The sequence below is a fragment of the Polyodon spathula genome, chromosome 21, assembly GCF_017654505.1.
Source record: "Polyodon spathula isolate WHYD16114869_AA chromosome 21, ASM1765450v1, whole genome shotgun sequence".
Lineage (NCBI taxonomy): Eukaryota > Metazoa > Chordata > Actinopteri > Acipenseriformes > Polyodontidae > Polyodon > Polyodon spathula.
This window is the reverse complement of record NC_054554.1, coordinates 22,986,305-23,004,192: the sequence shown is the minus strand read 5'-3', so window position 1 is coordinate 23,004,192 and position 17,888 is coordinate 22,986,305. Positions and strand designations below refer to the sequence as shown.

Here is a 17,888-nt window from a genome sequence, read left to right as displayed (position 1 = left end):
GAGGGCCGCTTTGTCAGTCATTAAGCTTGCACTCCATTGAATGCAGCAGAAATACCAGGTCCATCATCTTGTGATTTTATTGCCAGCTATCACTGTCTAGCCATTGTACAAGAAACCTTAACTTCTTAGATTATCATTAAAGGTCAATTTGAACTATAGCCAGCATTCCAGATTGATTATTTTGCCAAAACGTATTGTGTAATGCTCTCCAATTTAATAAGATTCAATTTCTTTTCTGGATGTATATAAAGGAAATTCTAGGCTACTTTTCTGTACTTTAATATTCCGCGTTGATCCTCCACTGTAAGTTATAGGGACAGTCGAGCGTTCTTGTTAAAATATAACCGCTGTGAAGAATGGTATTTCTTGTGATTGCTTGGCATAAATAGTAATAGCATACAAGATATGATCAGATCTGATTTATGCAAACAATCCCATTAAATGTGTTGCAAAAATATCCAATATTTAGTATTGTATTCAGTAAAGGGGCTGCAAAGCATCCTGTATAAGATTATTAACAAGTTGTAGCATATTGAATGCAGTGTTTTCAACATGATGTGAGTCATTCGGCAAGGATATCTGCACATAGTGGGTACAAGAGAACACTGTTTGTCCTGCAAAGTCTCTTGAATGACTGTTAACCTGGATGTGACAGATCCTTGGCTTCGACCTTCTTTCTGCATACCCATGTCTTTGTTACACAGTGTACTTGGCACAGGGGTCTTGATTTTCCAGCACCGCTGTCAGTGTGCCAAACTATTGTGCGTTCAGCGAGCGCAGTGGCATGAGACGATTAAACTATTATTGGTGTCACGTGTATAGGATTGAAAGCAGTGACCAAGTGTTTCCACATGTCCTGTTCTAACGGTCATGATAGGTAAGGTAGAGCAATATCATAGTGACCCAAGGACAGCCTAAAGGACATTTCCTTTTTCAAGCTGAATTCCTACTTTTCACATCTGAGTTTAATTTTAAAAAGTGACTCAGTCTTAGATCAGTGATTCTTATCAACACTTTTGATGTTTTGCCTTAATGGATGATGTTTTACACCAAATCCAGCATCATTTAGTTAACCTTGTAAAAGGTCATACTATGAGTCATACAGCGAAAAAACATTCCAATCTTTTTTGTAACTTTTTCCTAAATTAGCTATTTTATGAACACACTAGCATTTAGTGCAGAACAGTGTGTTCTCTGGTTAGTAACCAGCAAGCCACCCGAGGCCATCCTTATGTGTGAAATAAATGTATTCTGTTTATATACTGTAACAAGTGCAATGCATGGAAAATAAAGTATGTTTAAAAGGAAGCTGAACAGCTGAATTTGGGAAATTGCTTCACATTAGCTTAGGAGTTTGGAACAGTTCAATTCTACCAATCACTTTGTTTTTGAATATGAATGATGCAAAAAAAAAAAAATCCAAAATCAGATCTTAAATTAATAAATTGAACAATGCTACTTGCTTTTTATAATGTACCACCTCCCACTGTGAATCCATCTCAATTTTGCGTGAAGTTTTGTAGCCAGTTTCAAAGCCACAATTCTGTCTCAGTCCTCCAGAAATACATAGTTGCGAAGTCAGTGTGTTATAAAAACTGCATGAAGTATGCACATAAATCATGCAAGTGTGCTCTGTATTATTGGCAACTAGTAATAAAGTTTTCAATAAGCAGCGTGAAGTTGCTAATATCAGAATTACATTAAAGTCTATGGGACAGGATTGGTTCCTGGGAACATGTTAATAATCGAAAGCTGTTTTTATCAGGGTTGCTGATAACCGGCATCTACTGTGTGTGTGTATATGTCTGTGTGTGTGTGTGTGTGTGTGTGTGTGTGTGTATGTGTATGTATATATATATATATATATATATATATATATATATATATATATATTATATATATAACATTTGTATCTACGTAAATAATAAAAGATTAACTTTGTATTTCTCTTCCAGGTATCTCCAAAAAGAGAAATACATGGAGAAAATGATTTACCCAATAATCAAACAAACCAAGCAGAAAGCCCAATAACGACAAACCATCAGCTCACGTCACCCATACCTGTCCCTGCTATTGTGAAGGTGAGATACTAGGGAATGTATGTGTTTGCAGCACATAATCAAGTATAAAAGTAAAAAAAATCATAAAAATCAGACAATCGTTTAACTTTTCAACAAACAAATGAGTTTCTAAAATAAAGAAATAAATTACAATACATAAGGCATACCTGGAAAGTATTTTGCCTTAAGCAAAGTAGATGTGGTACTCATGTGGAAACATTTCAAATGGACTATCAAGCATTTTTTAATGGCTTGTTTTTTTCCCCCTATCCAATAGTCAAAGACGTGTGATAAGAATCGACACAAGAAACCCAAAGACACTAAGCCAAAGGTGAAGAAACTGAAATACCACCAGTATATTCCACCAGACCAGAAAGCTGAGAGGTCCCCTCCCCCAATGGACTCTGCCTACGCCAGACTTCTCCAGCAGCAACAGCTCTTCCTCCAGCTCCAGATACTGAGTCAACAGAAGCGCCACCACCAACCACAGCAGCACCAACAGCACTTCAACTACCAGCCCCAGCCCCAGCCCCAGATCAAGTGAGTACAGTCGGGGTCCACATGCTGAAGTGCAATCATGCTTTTCCAGAGGGGCAGCGTAAGGGCGTTTTCAATTCAGAGCTCACAGGGTGGTGGTTTGAAGAGTGCCCATCTGTATCTGGAAGTTTGATTGAATAGCACATGGAAGAGGGAGGTCAAAAAGAGTTTTCACATGGTCTCTTGGAAATAACATCATTTTCTGTATTTTCATCATTATAACTGCACGGTATTTTATGTTTAACACCTAATACAATATTTGTTTTAGGCAATGTAGTGAATCCTTGCCAAGGATTACGAATGCACCCACCAGCACTATCTCAAGCAGCTCCCTGTCTCCTGTTAAGAGCACCTTTTCGGGGCAATCCCAGATCTCTCCAATAAAGCCTGCACCCTTACCTTCCAATCTGGATGATCTCAAAGTAAGTCATGATCTTTAGTATTTAGAACCACATTAAAAAAAAGTAGATTTGATGTATAAAAAACATTTACTATAATCCACTCAGATACTCTAACTAATAACCACCTTTAGGTAACGATCTAAAGATTCTCCATCATATATATATATATATATTATATATATATATATATATATAATATATCTATATATATATATATATATATATATATATATATATTGACTTAAAACAATATGTATCACTTTACAGTGAAAACTGTTTTCAGAGACTGCTCAAGGAACTTTCTAAACCTGGTCAGGTGGTGGTCTTTAATATTTGACTGTATGTAATCATTTGGCTCTCCCTCTTCAATCATAATTCCAGGTGTCTGAGCTGAGACAGCAGCTGCGAATCAGAGGTCTCCCAGTTTCCGGCACCAAAACTGCTCTCATTGAACGGCTCAAGCCTTTCCAGGATCCAAACACCAACGTGGTACCAACATCAAGCGATATCACAACAGTCACCTTCCCAGTGACTCCAGTGGGTTCCATGTCAGGCTACCAGTCTCAGAGTTCATCCAGCAGCATGTCCAATGGGTTCTACCAGTTTGGCAGCACTAGCTCCACCCCACCCATCTCTCCGGCGTCTTCAGATCTCTCTGTTAATGGCTCTCTACCAGACAGCTTCAGTGACGTTCAAATGTCCTCCCCGCAGTTCGGCATTCAGCCTTCCCCCAGCCATCTGAGCACCGACGAGGGTTTGATGGGCAGCATGAATGGGGGCTGCATGCAGGCAGAGATGGACGGCCTGGTGGACACAGAGAAGGACAAGATGCTAGTGGAGAAGCAGAAGATGATCGATGAGCTCACCTGGAAACTGCACCAAGAGCAGCGGCAGGTCGAGGAGCTCAAGATGCAGCTGCACAGGCGCAAACGGAACCATGGTCAGCAGGAGACACAGATGCTGCCTCACCAGCAGCAGCACTTCTTTGGTGTTTCTATCAAGCAGGAGCATGTGGCTTCCAGCTGCCCGTTGTTGTCCAAGCACATCAAAAACAATCTACCCAGCAGCTGCATGGAAAGCTTAAACTCTTGTGAGCCGCCACAGATCTCCAGCATGGTGAGCCCCCGCTGCATGGAATCGGCTGGCGGAAGCCCCACAATGTCTGCATTCTTGAGCCCGCAGTGTTCCCCACAGCATTCCCCTCTTGCCAAGTCAGCAAGCCTCCCTCCATCCCCCAACAACCCCTACCTGCTGTCTGTCTCCCCCAGCACCCAGGCAGGGGACAGTCGCAGTCGTTCACCGCAACAAAATGGAAACAGACAACGGCCAGTCCAGGTAAAGAGATATACACTGCTGCTGAGATTTGATTCAATTAAAAGAATAGTCCTTTTTCTGAACAATACCAGATTTTTTAAAATATGGTGTTGGTTAATAGGGATTTCATATCAAAACTATTATATTTAACTTAAAAAAACACTGTACAGCACATAACTGGGGAATATGTGCCAATTTGCCTTTGTAATACATGAGCTTGGAATACACTCATTTCATGGCATCATTACAAAATATATGCAAATCTCATATATTTACAAACCACAGGTTTTCTTGAAATGACTTCTTATTTAGTTTGGCTGCTGTGGTGGAAGCAAAGGATGTATGACACGTCTCCAATTAGAACTTTAATGTAGAAAGAGGACATTAACTCCGCAATGTACATTCCAATGTATTCATAAGAAAAACCATTATCATAAAGAAACAAGTTGTTTATACAGCTGCTGAATACGCCCCACCCACATTTTTTTTTCTCTGATCATTTCAGAAGTACAGTTCATAGCAGATAGCGTTTAAAATGCATCACTTTAAAAGGGTTTTCCTTGTTCTAGATTCCACAGAATAGTACTGGCCAGCCAGGGAATTCTTGCTGTTGTTCTGCAGACCAAAGGAATATGCAGCCAGTGTTCTCAAATGTTACAGAAAACAGTTTCAGCCGCAGGGAGCACTCTGCACCAAATAGTCCCAAGGTATGTGATGACCGAGAAATGAATATAACAAGGTCGTACCCTCCATTTACAGGTTTCTTACATTTGGGGGGGGGGGGGGGGGGTTAAATATTAGGGTGTCGCCAAAGAGCAACAAGAATACCAACACAGAAAAACTAAGAATAATTCTAAACTATAACAGTACGGCAGTTTGCACTGGAGGTCATGACAGACCCAAGCAACTTCAAATGGGTTCCCAACTTAATAGTAGTGCTTATAACAACACAAAAATAAAGGGGGAAAAACATACATAATTTACCATCTCCTGCTTTTCTATAATTTGACCTATTTATCATTGGCAATCACACAAGAGCAACACAGATACACACTGTTTCTCTAGTATAAAACAGGTGGTGTTCGCAATTCTACTTTCTGCTGAAACACCATATGTTCAGTATATTTCACCCCTTCAAACTGTTTATCAATGTGGTTTCCTGTAAGCAGAAAGCAAAACTACATAATAAGGACAGGAGAGTTTGGGAATGCATACCAATGGTAATTTTCTGAAACACCTACTCAAGGTATTCGCAATGTATTGTTAGTTAAATACATGTGTCTTCAAATAGCATTTGAAAAAGGTTGTAAACACTTCTCACCTTTCCCAATCAGAGATTTGTTTGTCTAGATTGAGGTTTTCTCTAAGGCTCTCTATCCATTTCTGTCTTTCACGGCTGCTTAGTCACCCAGTTACATCCACATGACTGCTTCCTTTTTCAACTCAAACCTTTGAATATGTTTAGCTAATCAAGAAGAGAACCCCCAGCCAGAAAGGTTAGATTTTGTCCCTTTCAGAGTGCCAGTTACTATTTATTCTTTTAAAACCCCCTTTCTAATACCGAATATAACCTAAACTTTTACTTTTTCCATATAGATGGCTATATTGCACTCTCCTGGGCACTCGGGTCAAAAGTTTCCCATCTCTACTGTTGCCTTCTGTAGCTCAGACTTAAAGATTAAACAACCCCCCTCCTATGAAGATGCAGTAAAGCAGGTAAACTAAATTGAAATCTAATTCAGCCAGATATGAGAAGTTAATCCTTTCATATATGCATCCATCTAATTCATTGCTTTTCACCAGTATTTTAACGGCACTGCATGCTTCTTCCTGGCTTACACGCGTGTTTTCCCTTTAGTTAATATGCAAAAAAGATTTGGTAAATCCTGTCGGCGACAAAGCTAAATAAATCTAAAATCATTTTTGTTTTAAAAAAGTCCCTTTTCTACTTTTGCAAAAAATATAAAATGGTTCTTTTAGGAACAGTATCTCAGTTCGAACATCCTTTATTGTCCAAAAATGACACTTGTTTTTACGCCCCACTATTTTAGATTACTAAATTATGGATTTGGGGGGGGGGGGGGGGGGGGGGTGTACACATGACAAAAAGAACATTGATTTTAATAGATGCTATTTGAAGATGCCTGATCTACAAATATGAATGTTAACTGTTAAATGTTCTGGGCCATTTTGAATCGTACACCTGAAGAGTTATGCCATACAATTGTAGATTTTCAAATGTATGTTTTTGTTACAAGAAAAAGTACTGTTATACAACATGTACAGGAATATCGAGTAAAATGTATCTTCAATTTAATTTCAGCAACTGACTAGAAGTCAGCAGATGGATGAACTTCTAGATGTCCTAATTGAGAGTGGAGGTGAGAACCTATGAATATAAATGTAAAGACATCACTATTATTATTACAGTCTTAGAGGAATTTAACTGTACAAAAATCTGAGATCTCTTAAACATATCAGGTCTTGTGTTTTGAGTTATTGCTTCATAAGTGAACCAGTTTTTGTTTTCCAAGGTAGACAGTCTGTTTTTTTTTTTTTTTTTTTGGGAGGGGGGCCGGTTCTTTTCCAAATCGCTTAGTTTTTACCACTTAACTATATCCAGATTTCTTCTCATGAGAACAAAAAGAATGGTTGAAATTCTTATGGGTTTAAACCTTCAAAAGGTTGTGAAGTTTATTAAGTGTGCCTTTGATGCTGTCTGATATATCATTTGGTGCTTTAATAGAAAACGACTTAAAATGTAACAATAAAATAATGCTGGTTATTAAACCTCTGCTCTTGTGTACCTGCAGAAATGCCAGCTCATGCCAAAGAAGAACGGTCTTGCATATCAAAAGTGCCTCGTATCACGGTGTCCTCAGGGAGCACCAGTGTGCCTGTACGAAAAACTCAAGGGCCTTACAAACAAATGTCTTCCTTTGCACATGGCAGCAGTAGCCGGGACAACCACCTTGAAGCCTTATTGAACAGCCCCATGAGCAGGGCTAATGAAATTGCTCTGCTCAAAATCGAGACTGAAAATCCCCAGCATGAAGGGATGGCTGATGGGTTTTCAGGCTGTCACCAAGAGGAACTGCTCAACACCCACAACATGATGGAGACCCCACTTTCTCCAATAGATGCCAGAATATCACAGTCGACAACCGAGGGCCAGGGTTTGAACCTCGCTTTCAACGAGTCACCCTGGGAAACCATGGAATGGTTGGACCTTACACCCCCAAGTTCGGCGACTGGGTTTGCCCCTCTTCCAGTAACTGGTCCCAGTATCTTCAACACAGAGTTCTTGGATGTTACAGATCTCAATTTAAATCCTGCCATGGACCTGCATTTAGAGCAGTGGTAAACTTGACCATTGACATTATGAAATCATGCAATTACACCAAAATGGAAGGTAAACAAAGGATGTATATAGCAAATGTTTTATTAGAAAATCATCCTGTTTGATAGCCAGAGCTAGAGACAGGATTGTGTTATAATACAGAGGGTGTGTGTTCTTTTGAAAAGGAAAAGTGAAGCAAAAAGAAAAAAACACAACCAGCCTTGATTCATATCTCCAGTTGTGCTCAAGATGTGCAGTTTTGATTACTATGCAGTATTATGATGTTAAAAAACACTTGAGGAAAACATATTTATATTACTGGAAACAAACTGAATGGAAAGACTTTTGCAAAACTATTAGATAAGCAGTAGAAATGTACATTATTATAAAGATATGTTTGCTAACCATAAACAATTTGTACATACAATACCTTTTCAGTGGTACTTTGTAAAAAGTTTATCAGAAAGTAATTGAGGTCTACATTGGATGGACAGACGGTGTCTACGAGTCGCAACACAGTTTCGGAACAGCATTACATAAAATGCTGGAAGCTACCAATTTGTCTTGCTGTTGTAATTTTATGAATGCTCACATTGCACAGTTATAGCTTAGTAAGATTTATCACAGGATTGCATTTTATTATATTTAGGAGTGAAATTATTTAGAAGCCATTCCATGCAAATATTTTATAGCATTTAAACCATGTTTGCTTTTTAAAAAGAGAAAGAGCTACACTAAGTACGCGGACAAACAAAGTGTATAAAAAAGTACATTATTTTTATAAATGGAAAGTTTTTCCAACTCACTTTTACAAAGGAAAAAGCTATGCATATACAGCAAACACTAATTAATAAAACATTAAAAGTTTGCATGTTTGCAATAGAACCTGTCATCCATCACAAAGTGTATGATAAAATAAGTAGACCCCCCTCAGAGCGGAGGATGCATGTGAATAATATAAGAAGGGTTTACATTTAAAAGACTAGTGTACACTAACTAATATCTGTATTTTTAATTTAGAATGTAGCCCCACACATTTGTATTCTGGGATCAAGGTGTGTACAAAATTATTTAAAGTCTTGTAGCACCCCCACCCCCTAACTTTACTCAAGTGCTGTATTTCTCAGACTTATTTATTACTTTCAACTTTTGTAAATCTTAGACATTCCTGCAGTTTCACAATTGGATATATCAGGCTGTATTATAACACTAACCACACGTTAGATTTTAAGAATCACAATTAGACTTGTTTTGTCTGGTTATCGAATGCTTGAATTGCATTCTTTTTTTTTTTGTTCTTTACATTTGTATAGATTTCTTTTTTCTTCATGTTTCTAAAAATGTTGAAAGTATTGAATAATTATCTTAAAAGGTGAAGAAGGTCCAACCAAGCAGCACTTCTTTCTTACCTTTCTAACAACTGACATTGTTGTTTGAGTTAGTAAAAAAATAAAATAAAAAAATAAAGTTTAATAGTTAATAAGCCGCAAACCCATTCCACATGTATGGATCCACCTGGTACTACAGTACACTGTTAAAATGATGCTGAACATATTTATAAATGAAAAAAGGGGGGGGGGGGGGGGGGAATGATGCATGTGGCATTAAAAACACACATCACCTGATTGAAATACTGCAAGTCCCTAGGTCATTGATGTCAGTTTACAGCGCTGCTGTACCATTTACATTGAAAGGATTTTAAAATGATACAGCGGTACAAAACCACAGACCAACAAGTATTGTGAAACTATCAAGATGTATTGTTTAGATGTGGCTTTTACAATAAAATATCAGTGTTACACTCCTCATTATAGTATTTTTAATAGTTCTGGAACGACCGTAGCTGTGTTTCAATATTCTTTCATTTTGAATAAGCACAACTCGTATCAGTAAACCCCCATCATATTACCTATTAAAGAAAGGAGAAGGTTTTTTTGTTTTTCTGTCAGATATAATTTATGTATTGGTTTCTTTTGCAAGATAGCTTTTTGATAATCATTTCTGTAATATGAACTAATACGAACATGGTCATTGTTTTTTCCCAGCAACTTTTGTTTGAAGGTTTGAACATTTCATGTAAAAGCTCTTTATAAACGACAAATAAATAACAAAAATAAATAATTTTCCCCACAGGTATTATGTAAACATAAAAAAGCTTGAGATCAAATACAAAAATAATGATGTTGAAGGATAGACATTTAGAAAAGTTGACTATTTATTATTTTACACCCTCTTAAATCTTGGTCTATATTATTTACATAAAAAAAAAAAACAAACAAACAAAAAAAAACTGTTCTATTACTTACTAATCTAATCTTCAGGCATCCCTTTTTTAATCATCCTTTTTTACATACCAGTACTATACTTAAAAGCAGTTTGCTGAAAACAGCTCCATAAGGGCTTCTTGTAAAATACCCATTAAGGGTTTTTCAGGTGTAAAGAACGTTTGTGTCCGTACAGCCAAAATTACCCTTGAATTGTATACTAACTGGACTGATTGCTAATCAGGTACTGTGTGCAGAACACTAACTATGAGGCTAAACTATGGAAGGATTAAAATAAAATAAAAAATAGAAGTTAATTTGACAGTTGGATAAACATTGAAGGTATGCTGCCCAAGTCCAGTTAACAAACAGCTTCAGCTAATGTCTACATTATGTCCTGCATTACAAGAATCAAAAAGATGTGCCTGGTTTACTGTTGAACTAATGCAATCAGTACAAAAGTATTGCATTATGCAATTTGAAAAAAATAATTGCATGTATGTATTATATATGCCAGTGCTGTTGTAATGGCTTTATGGGTTTTCAACACTTAGGCCCATACAAGCTTTTTTAAATACATGTTACTGCTAAACGCCTGTCTCATTTAAGTTGTAGTTTGTGTGGAATGGTTTGAGCTTGCAATCAATTTATTATAATTTTATTTTTTTGGTTGTCTATTGATGCCAAAAATCAAATGCTGTGCTCCCTGCAGCGGCTCTGCGCTATAAGAGGTCAGATTCAAACAAGGAAAAGTTCAAACTGTTCAGTGGGATTCAATTTTAAGAAACTGCCCATGCTACTTAAACAATATAAAAATAATCATTGAACAAGGATAATATTGAACATAAAGCTACGACATTGCTACTTGACCTCAGCCAAGATGAATGATTACAGACTGGACATTAACATTAGCTCACCCATAGAATCTGCTAAACATCTTCATGCTAAAAGTATCCTGAATCACTTCTGAACTGCCATTTCATTTAAATGTAAGTAGCAAGTGGCCTGTATCTGGACGTAACTGCCAATCGGAACAGCCTATGAAAGAGTCATTGTTACACTGACCAATTCCATGAACGAGATTCCTTCCCAACTGTATGCTTTATTTTTTGCACTCTGTAAATACTGTACTTTGAGCTTATTGTGCTGTATCATACAGATTTTTTTTGCTATTTGTATATAAGCTTGATCTGAACTTTAAACCTGGATTTGGCATTGTGTGTTCTTAATAAATCTTTTATGATAAAATCGGAGTTATGTTTAATTTGGGGAGGGATGGGGAGGGGACGGGGGACTAGACAACTGCACACTATAAGGGCAAAGTTCCATGATTTTTACAAAGAATATTATTCTTTTGTTAAATAGAATCAATACTGTAATTACAAAAAACTAAACCACGTACAAGGAGAATTGCATATGAGAGCCAGTTTGTTATATAGTGGACTTCTGTCATCTGAGTTGGATTTTTCCCCCCATTATTAACTTTAATGAATAACAAAGCATAATATTGCTCATGGATTTAAGCTAGTGTGTACCTCAATAATGATCAGAGGGTTTATGGAAGTTTATGCAAACCCACCTCTTATATACAAAAGAGATATTACCTGTCACCATGGAAAGCAAGGTGCAGTATGCCTGGAAGAAACTGAAAAACTAAATTTATTTATTTATTTATTTAGGTGTCTAAGAAGTGGAAGTGCTGTCAGTGCAGCTGAACACAACTGTATTCTTGTTAACATATGAGCAGTGTATGGTTGATCTGCACTGCCTGTAATACTGTCATAAATCGACTATGTGAGGGTTGGGGTTTAGTGTTTCAACCAATTATCACTAATCATTGTAATGTGAGGGCTGGTGCTTATTGTTTTAACCTATCAGTACCAAGCACTGTCCTGCAATAGAGCACCCAGCACTACATTTAAAACAAAGCCAGGCAAGGACTATTTTACTGTTAACATACATATGTCAATCTATCAATCGATAAACATGCCATATAAACAAGCCAGCATATTTCCCTTTATTATCTAATCACAGAGCTTTAGATTGTCAGCTTGGTCTTGTATACCATGGTAAAAATTACAGTGCAGCACAGCCAAGCAAGCAAAAAAAAAATATTTCTACGGAATAGGTGTGTCATGATGACCATGGACCACTTCAAAGTATTTTTCCCACTCTCACTTTTAATAACCTGACTGTAATAGATTGAAAACCAGCAACATCAAAAACATTATGCTGCTTCATTTCTGAGTAAGACTGGCCCACTTGTATGACAGCATGGTAAGAATCAATGACCTCTTCAGCTAATTATAAAAACAGCCTATCAATGTAAACTAAACCATGGCAGAGATGAAATACAGCAAAGGAATCTGTAAGGGTCAGGCTGAATCATTGCTTAGGAAGGATAAATGGCTGCATGGCGCGTGCCAGTTGAACTGTAAGACTATGAAATACAAAACATCACCACAACAACGTCTGAACATTTTACTGGCAATGGTCACTAAGTGTTGAGTGCAAATGTTTAGCCAAAACCAGGACTGTATTATAGCAGCAGTGAGTCACTTGGCAACCACTGCTCACTGTTGATGCTTATTTACTCTAATAATGTAAGCGCACCAATATTTTATAGATGAATGTAAAGGTTACAGACCATTTGCTTACACAAAGTCCATCAATAGAGGTTTCCTGGAATCTGAAAATATCAAGGAGGCACAAGTACATGTATACAGTTATTTCAGTCAAGGAAACGGCAAGCTGTAAGCCTTTGATATGGAATTGATCTTGAGTAAGCCAACATGTATCAATTTTAAATAAATATTGTGAAAACTGTTTTTCCCTTTGTTATTGGCTGTAACAGAGGTTCAATTTTTGCCAACACAAATATTGTTACATTTCACTGAAATACCAATCCCTTTTATTTGTATAATGCATTTTCTAAATAAATAAGCCTCGAAATTGACCTTACATAATACAGAAATCAAAACAATTCTCCCTGTTGTGTGTTTGCGATAAACTGTGCAGTAACCACCCAGCGAGACAGTTACTCTGTTCACTATGCAACAAAAGCAATACCGATATTGTCATTTAAAAATGGTATTTGGTTTGTCTGAATCTATTGCAGTTTCTATACCAAAATAGTTAGCTTTTTGTACATTTGCTGTTCATCATCAACACATCACCTGATTTTTTACCAAATGATCAATAATTATGAAATGCATGGCGTCCTTACCTTTGCAAAATCATATATCCACGGGACATGAAAGTATTAATAATGACACACCTGTACAGAAATGCTTTTATTTCCAGGTTCATGCTTGTTCCATTCCTAAAATTGCTCATTGTATTTGATCATTTTGATAAAGAAATGCCTTAGAAATGATAGGCTTTTCCTAATAATGCAATAGACATCTGGATAATTGTGCTCATTACAGCAACAAACATAAATGCTTACAATACAAATACACATTCCTTTTTATTTTACCTTTGTCAAGCCAAGAACATAGAAAAAAAAAAAATATTAGTTATAGAGAAATCTTGTTCCAACAAGTCAGAAACCTGCTGCTTTGCATACAGTATATAAACTTTTGGATAGGGGTATAACTTCTGATTCTTATATTTGGTTCTGCTAATACAACGCATGCCAAATGCCTAAGGAAATCTGCACATTTTGAATGAAAACCAGCTAGATTTCATTCAGAAATATTTACATGTGTTAATGAGATCAATTGTGTCCCTTTTTGTGGTATAAAGAAAGTTTTTTCTCCCCTAGGTTAATTGCGGTGGTATTTAATTAGCCTCTCAAAACTTCAGCAATGGATTCTATTTAAACAGCTAAAAACTGAAGTGAGAGATTAGAATTTCACTCACAAGCTGGCCGTCGGTTTAAGGGAAAAAGAAAGTAGATTTTGTCACCAATTATTCAGTACTATTGTACTTAAACCAGGGATGAAAGTAAGACTCCAATTGCTTAGCAGTTTAATCAATTCAAGGTTTCACTATGATCTTGATTAGCCACAGTGTATAGATAAAATGCTCAGGGTGTGTCTTCTTAAACTCATAGTAAAATCAGGAATGTCTCAAATGGCTATGCAATGGGAGTCTTATTTCCAGCCCTGCTTAAACTGTATAAACATTCTGCGCAAAAATATTTAATTAAAGAATAATTAAATATTCAACTGCATTTTGAAAGAATATAAAACAAATACATGGAAAATTCAGGTTTGTTCCAAAACTAATCATTTTGCTTTGGAACACCTGCACTGTTAGAAATGATAGAATTAGTATATACAGTGCATACAAATTGGACAGATTTTAATAAAAGATTTTCCATTCCCCAGAACAGCTAATCTAAAAGACCTGGCTTTAAGTTAGGCCAACAGACAACAGACAGGCTAAATTATTCACCACATCACCACATAATTTACCAGCAGAGGGAGTGTGCCACAGTACAACCATGCTAAAGACAGGTCAAGTGACTTTTGTACACATTGTCATCACAAAGTGATTGATTCACTTAAGCACATTTTATTTTCTGATCTGTTTATTTTTTAACCAAGTTAGTCTACACATTAACAAGAATATTTTCAAATATTACTTATTTACCGTAGTTGGGGGGGGGGGGGGGGGGGGGGGGGGGGGGGGGTGGGGGGGGGGATCATATTTACCAGTCAGTAGGCTTTTATGTTTACTTAAATGTTAGAAATCTATTCCTTAAAAACAAAAATACCACAATATTGTGAATATAATAAATACTTCTGGGCAAAAATTAAAGGATCTGTTGGAAAATAAAAATAATTTCTTCCACAGCTAGATATTTTAAATTATACATCAAGCATTGACATTTAATCATTTTATATATTTTCAAATATTTGTCCTCATTTTGGACTCTGTCTTGCATTCATTTAAATGTATCAGAACACACCATGTTACAGTCCTGGGGTTATTTACTCTTACAGAGTGCCGTAAACAATTCAGTGTTCATGTATCCTCTACTTCTCATGTCAACTGACCCTCAGTTATCCACAGTAAGTTAGTGATAAAGTGTTTTTTATGCTTACACCCAAGCTTTTTGATTGATCAGCTTCTTGCTTCATTAGTACATTTCTATATACGTGCACCTTTGAATATATGGCACTTACATTTGCAATATGATTGCCTAACACAACAGTCCTCACTGTACATTGAACTTGAGTCAAATATGACCTTATGTCCACATTAAACTTTTGAAGCTCTGTCTCCCATAAATGTCAGCACATAATTCATAGAAATATTTATCTCTTATTTTCATTAACAAAAGTTTCAGATATCACTGGAATTGAACTGAAAGGTTAGGTACGTCTGCGTGGCTGTTTGTAAAGCTGTAATAAAAACACAGCTCTATTTCTATATACAAATGGAATTAGTGGCCTTGTGCCAATAATATCAACAGCTTTATCATTTTTAAATATTTACACATTCACCTTAGTAAAGTAAAAAGTATTTTTCCTATACTAGTAAAGATTGGAATCACTAGTGAATGAAGTGGCGTGACTTGTTAAGTTTTGCAGCAGGTCTTTTTAAAGTGTGACTGTCCTGTATATAATTGTCTAATATATATATATATATATATATATATATATATATATATATATATATATATATATATATATATATATATATATATATATATATTATAATTTAAATTGCATTTCTTCTTAGTATTTGCTTGACTCTACTATCCTTAAAGTATTGTACCTAGAGCTAACCAAAAAAAAGTCCAGTAAATCTAGCTTTGACCAAAATACCATTTGAAAATCAAAAGCACCATAACATGGATATTTTATTACAGTAAAATAATCAGGTAAGATGCACTGGAGTTATTTTTTTTTTTTATCTGTATTAATTTTAGTGATTATTTAGGTTAACTTATATAAGACTATGTGGAGAATACCAGCTCTTTGAGTGTGTCTTGTAAAATGGTTGATAGATTTCAGGTGGAAGAAGGGACATGCCTGCTAAGCTCAATGATTCAGTTGCAAAAATGTCTTCAAGGAAAGAGGAAGCTTGTGTAAGTGAAGCTGAAGCAACCTTCAGACAATATAAACAAATGGGCTAGCCAACAAGGTATTGTTTCTGATATAGAATGGCAGTAGTAAGTACACCTGAAGAATACGATTTAGGCACAATACTGTATGTTTCACATTTTCATTTGCATGTACTGTACTTTATTTCGATGGGATAATGCAATTATATTTGCCACTTAAATAATACCCAAGTTATATCAAGCTATGTAAGTTTTTTTCTTCTCTTTTTAATAAAATATTGTTTTATGTGATATCACTTTCTACAGGGTGTCCCATAGGTCAAGCATCATAGGCACAATTGATAATATTTGTTGTCTCTCTAGTTCTTTCAAGTGTAAAATGTCTTTAAGCAAAGAGGAACACATTCAGATAATTTTGATGTGTGGTGCAGATAGTCAGCAGGTTTTGCCTATCCAATTTTACAGAGAACACATATCAGCATAATTAATGGCATTGTCTATCATGCCTAATCTTTGGGACATCCAGAATTTCAAAGACACTGTAGCCTTGAATGGACCCATGTGTTTTGCTATTGAGGATTTCTTCAGCTAATTCTTGCCAGTGTTGTGCCAGAATACTAACACTTATTATATTTAATCTCCAGTGTTCAACTTCTTTCGTAAACATACAAGTTTAGTGTTGAAAACATAAGCCAGCTTGTTTATTTGATCCGTGCATGAAAAATGTCTGTTTTTGCAAAATCTTTTGGTTCCATCTTTCTCTCTTCGATCAGCATATGAAACAGTGAAGGCAATGAGATTGTGGTTTGAGTGCACTCAGCATTTAATAAATGAACAAACAGAAAATAAAAGGTTGTAAGACAAACAAAACACAGGACATGACACTTTAGCCAAAATAAATATGCAAACAAAACACTAAACAGACAAACACGGTGACTTAAATTTATGTTTTTACTTTTCTCCTCTCCATACCCATTCTCCACTCACCCAACACAGAACCCAGAGTGAGTGAAAAAATGTGGCTTTTATGCAGCTGTACCGAGACTCGATTGCTAATCAATCATTCAATTGGAGTCTCGGTACAACTGCACGTGAATTAATAAAGTGCAATTCCCCGTGCTCACATATTACTACATTTTACCTGCATGTGAAGTGCTGTGCAGTCCTTGCGTATAAATACCAATATGCATTTTAAACCACTTGTGTTACACAAACCCATTTATATCCCGTGTACCAATGATTATACACCAACATTAACACACTAAGCGCAACATACAACACAAATAAATAGCCCAGGGGCGGGGCACTTAGCCACATGGCCATATGTAAATTAATATATTTGATTAGTTTACTGGTCTGCTGTTTTGAGTGGCATTCTATACCAACAGAAATTTAGAAAGACAATGGCATTTTCACTCAATTTTTGTTGGTTTCCAGGCAGTGGAGGGTGTAATCACTGTAAACACATTTACTTTGGTTTGAAGAAGGGATATTAGGCTTTCTGGAAAGTTGTATATTTATATGTTATGTTTCAGCCAAATTCCTTCTGGAAAGCTTCTGTTAATTACAGCCAGCACCCAAGGTACTTTATTCCCCTCCCTCTCAAACCCTGCTGTAAATCTTTAAATATGAACAATGTTGTCCCCCTGTTCCCATTTCACCAGCACTAAAGACTAAAGTGAATTTAAAAAAAAAAAAAAAAAAAAAAAAAAAAAACTTAACTTTTTTTTTTATTATTTACTATCAATACTATAGTTTTACTGAACTACAGCACACTGGCTTTCAGTCTGACACCCAGTCCTGGGTTTTGAACTGTCCTGTTGAAGGTGCTGTAGATTAGTTATGTGACCAAGGGCAATGAATTTGAGCAGCCAGACCTCTGATATACATCTTCATCAGCAAGCTTTTGGCCTTTGTGTTCCTGTGGGGTTAAGGAGGAAAATCACCTGGGGA

The 17,888-nt window shown here is 36.3% G+C and overlaps 1 protein-coding gene across 5 annotated transcripts in view; it reads left to right on the top strand.

Annotated features, from left to right (window-relative positions):
- The window catches only part of LOC121296410 (myocardin-like), a 195,561-nt gene extending 184,397 nt beyond the window's left edge, over positions 1-11,164 (top strand). For 3 of the 5 annotated variants that reach the window (XM_041221934.1, XM_041221939.1, XM_041221935.1), the window contains 8 exons: positions 1,956-2,081; positions 2,338-2,600; positions 2,866-3,019; positions 3,380-4,333; positions 4,882-5,019; positions 5,909-6,028; positions 6,636-6,693; positions 7,126-11,164. In XM_041221934.1, the coding sequence (XP_041077868.1) occupies positions 1,956-2,081; positions 2,338-2,600; positions 2,866-3,019; positions 3,380-4,333; positions 4,882-5,019; positions 5,909-6,028; positions 6,636-6,693; positions 7,126-7,676 (2,364 nt within the window). In that variant the 3' untranslated portion in view covers positions 7,677-11,164. The remainder of the gene's footprint in view (positions 1-1,955; positions 2,082-2,337; positions 2,601-2,865; positions 3,020-3,379; positions 4,334-4,881; positions 5,020-5,908; positions 6,029-6,635; positions 6,694-7,125) is intronic. The other 2 variants (XM_041221938.1, XM_041221937.1) reach the window with 2 other exon arrangements.
- Positions 11,165-17,888: the final 6,724 nt, after the last annotated feature.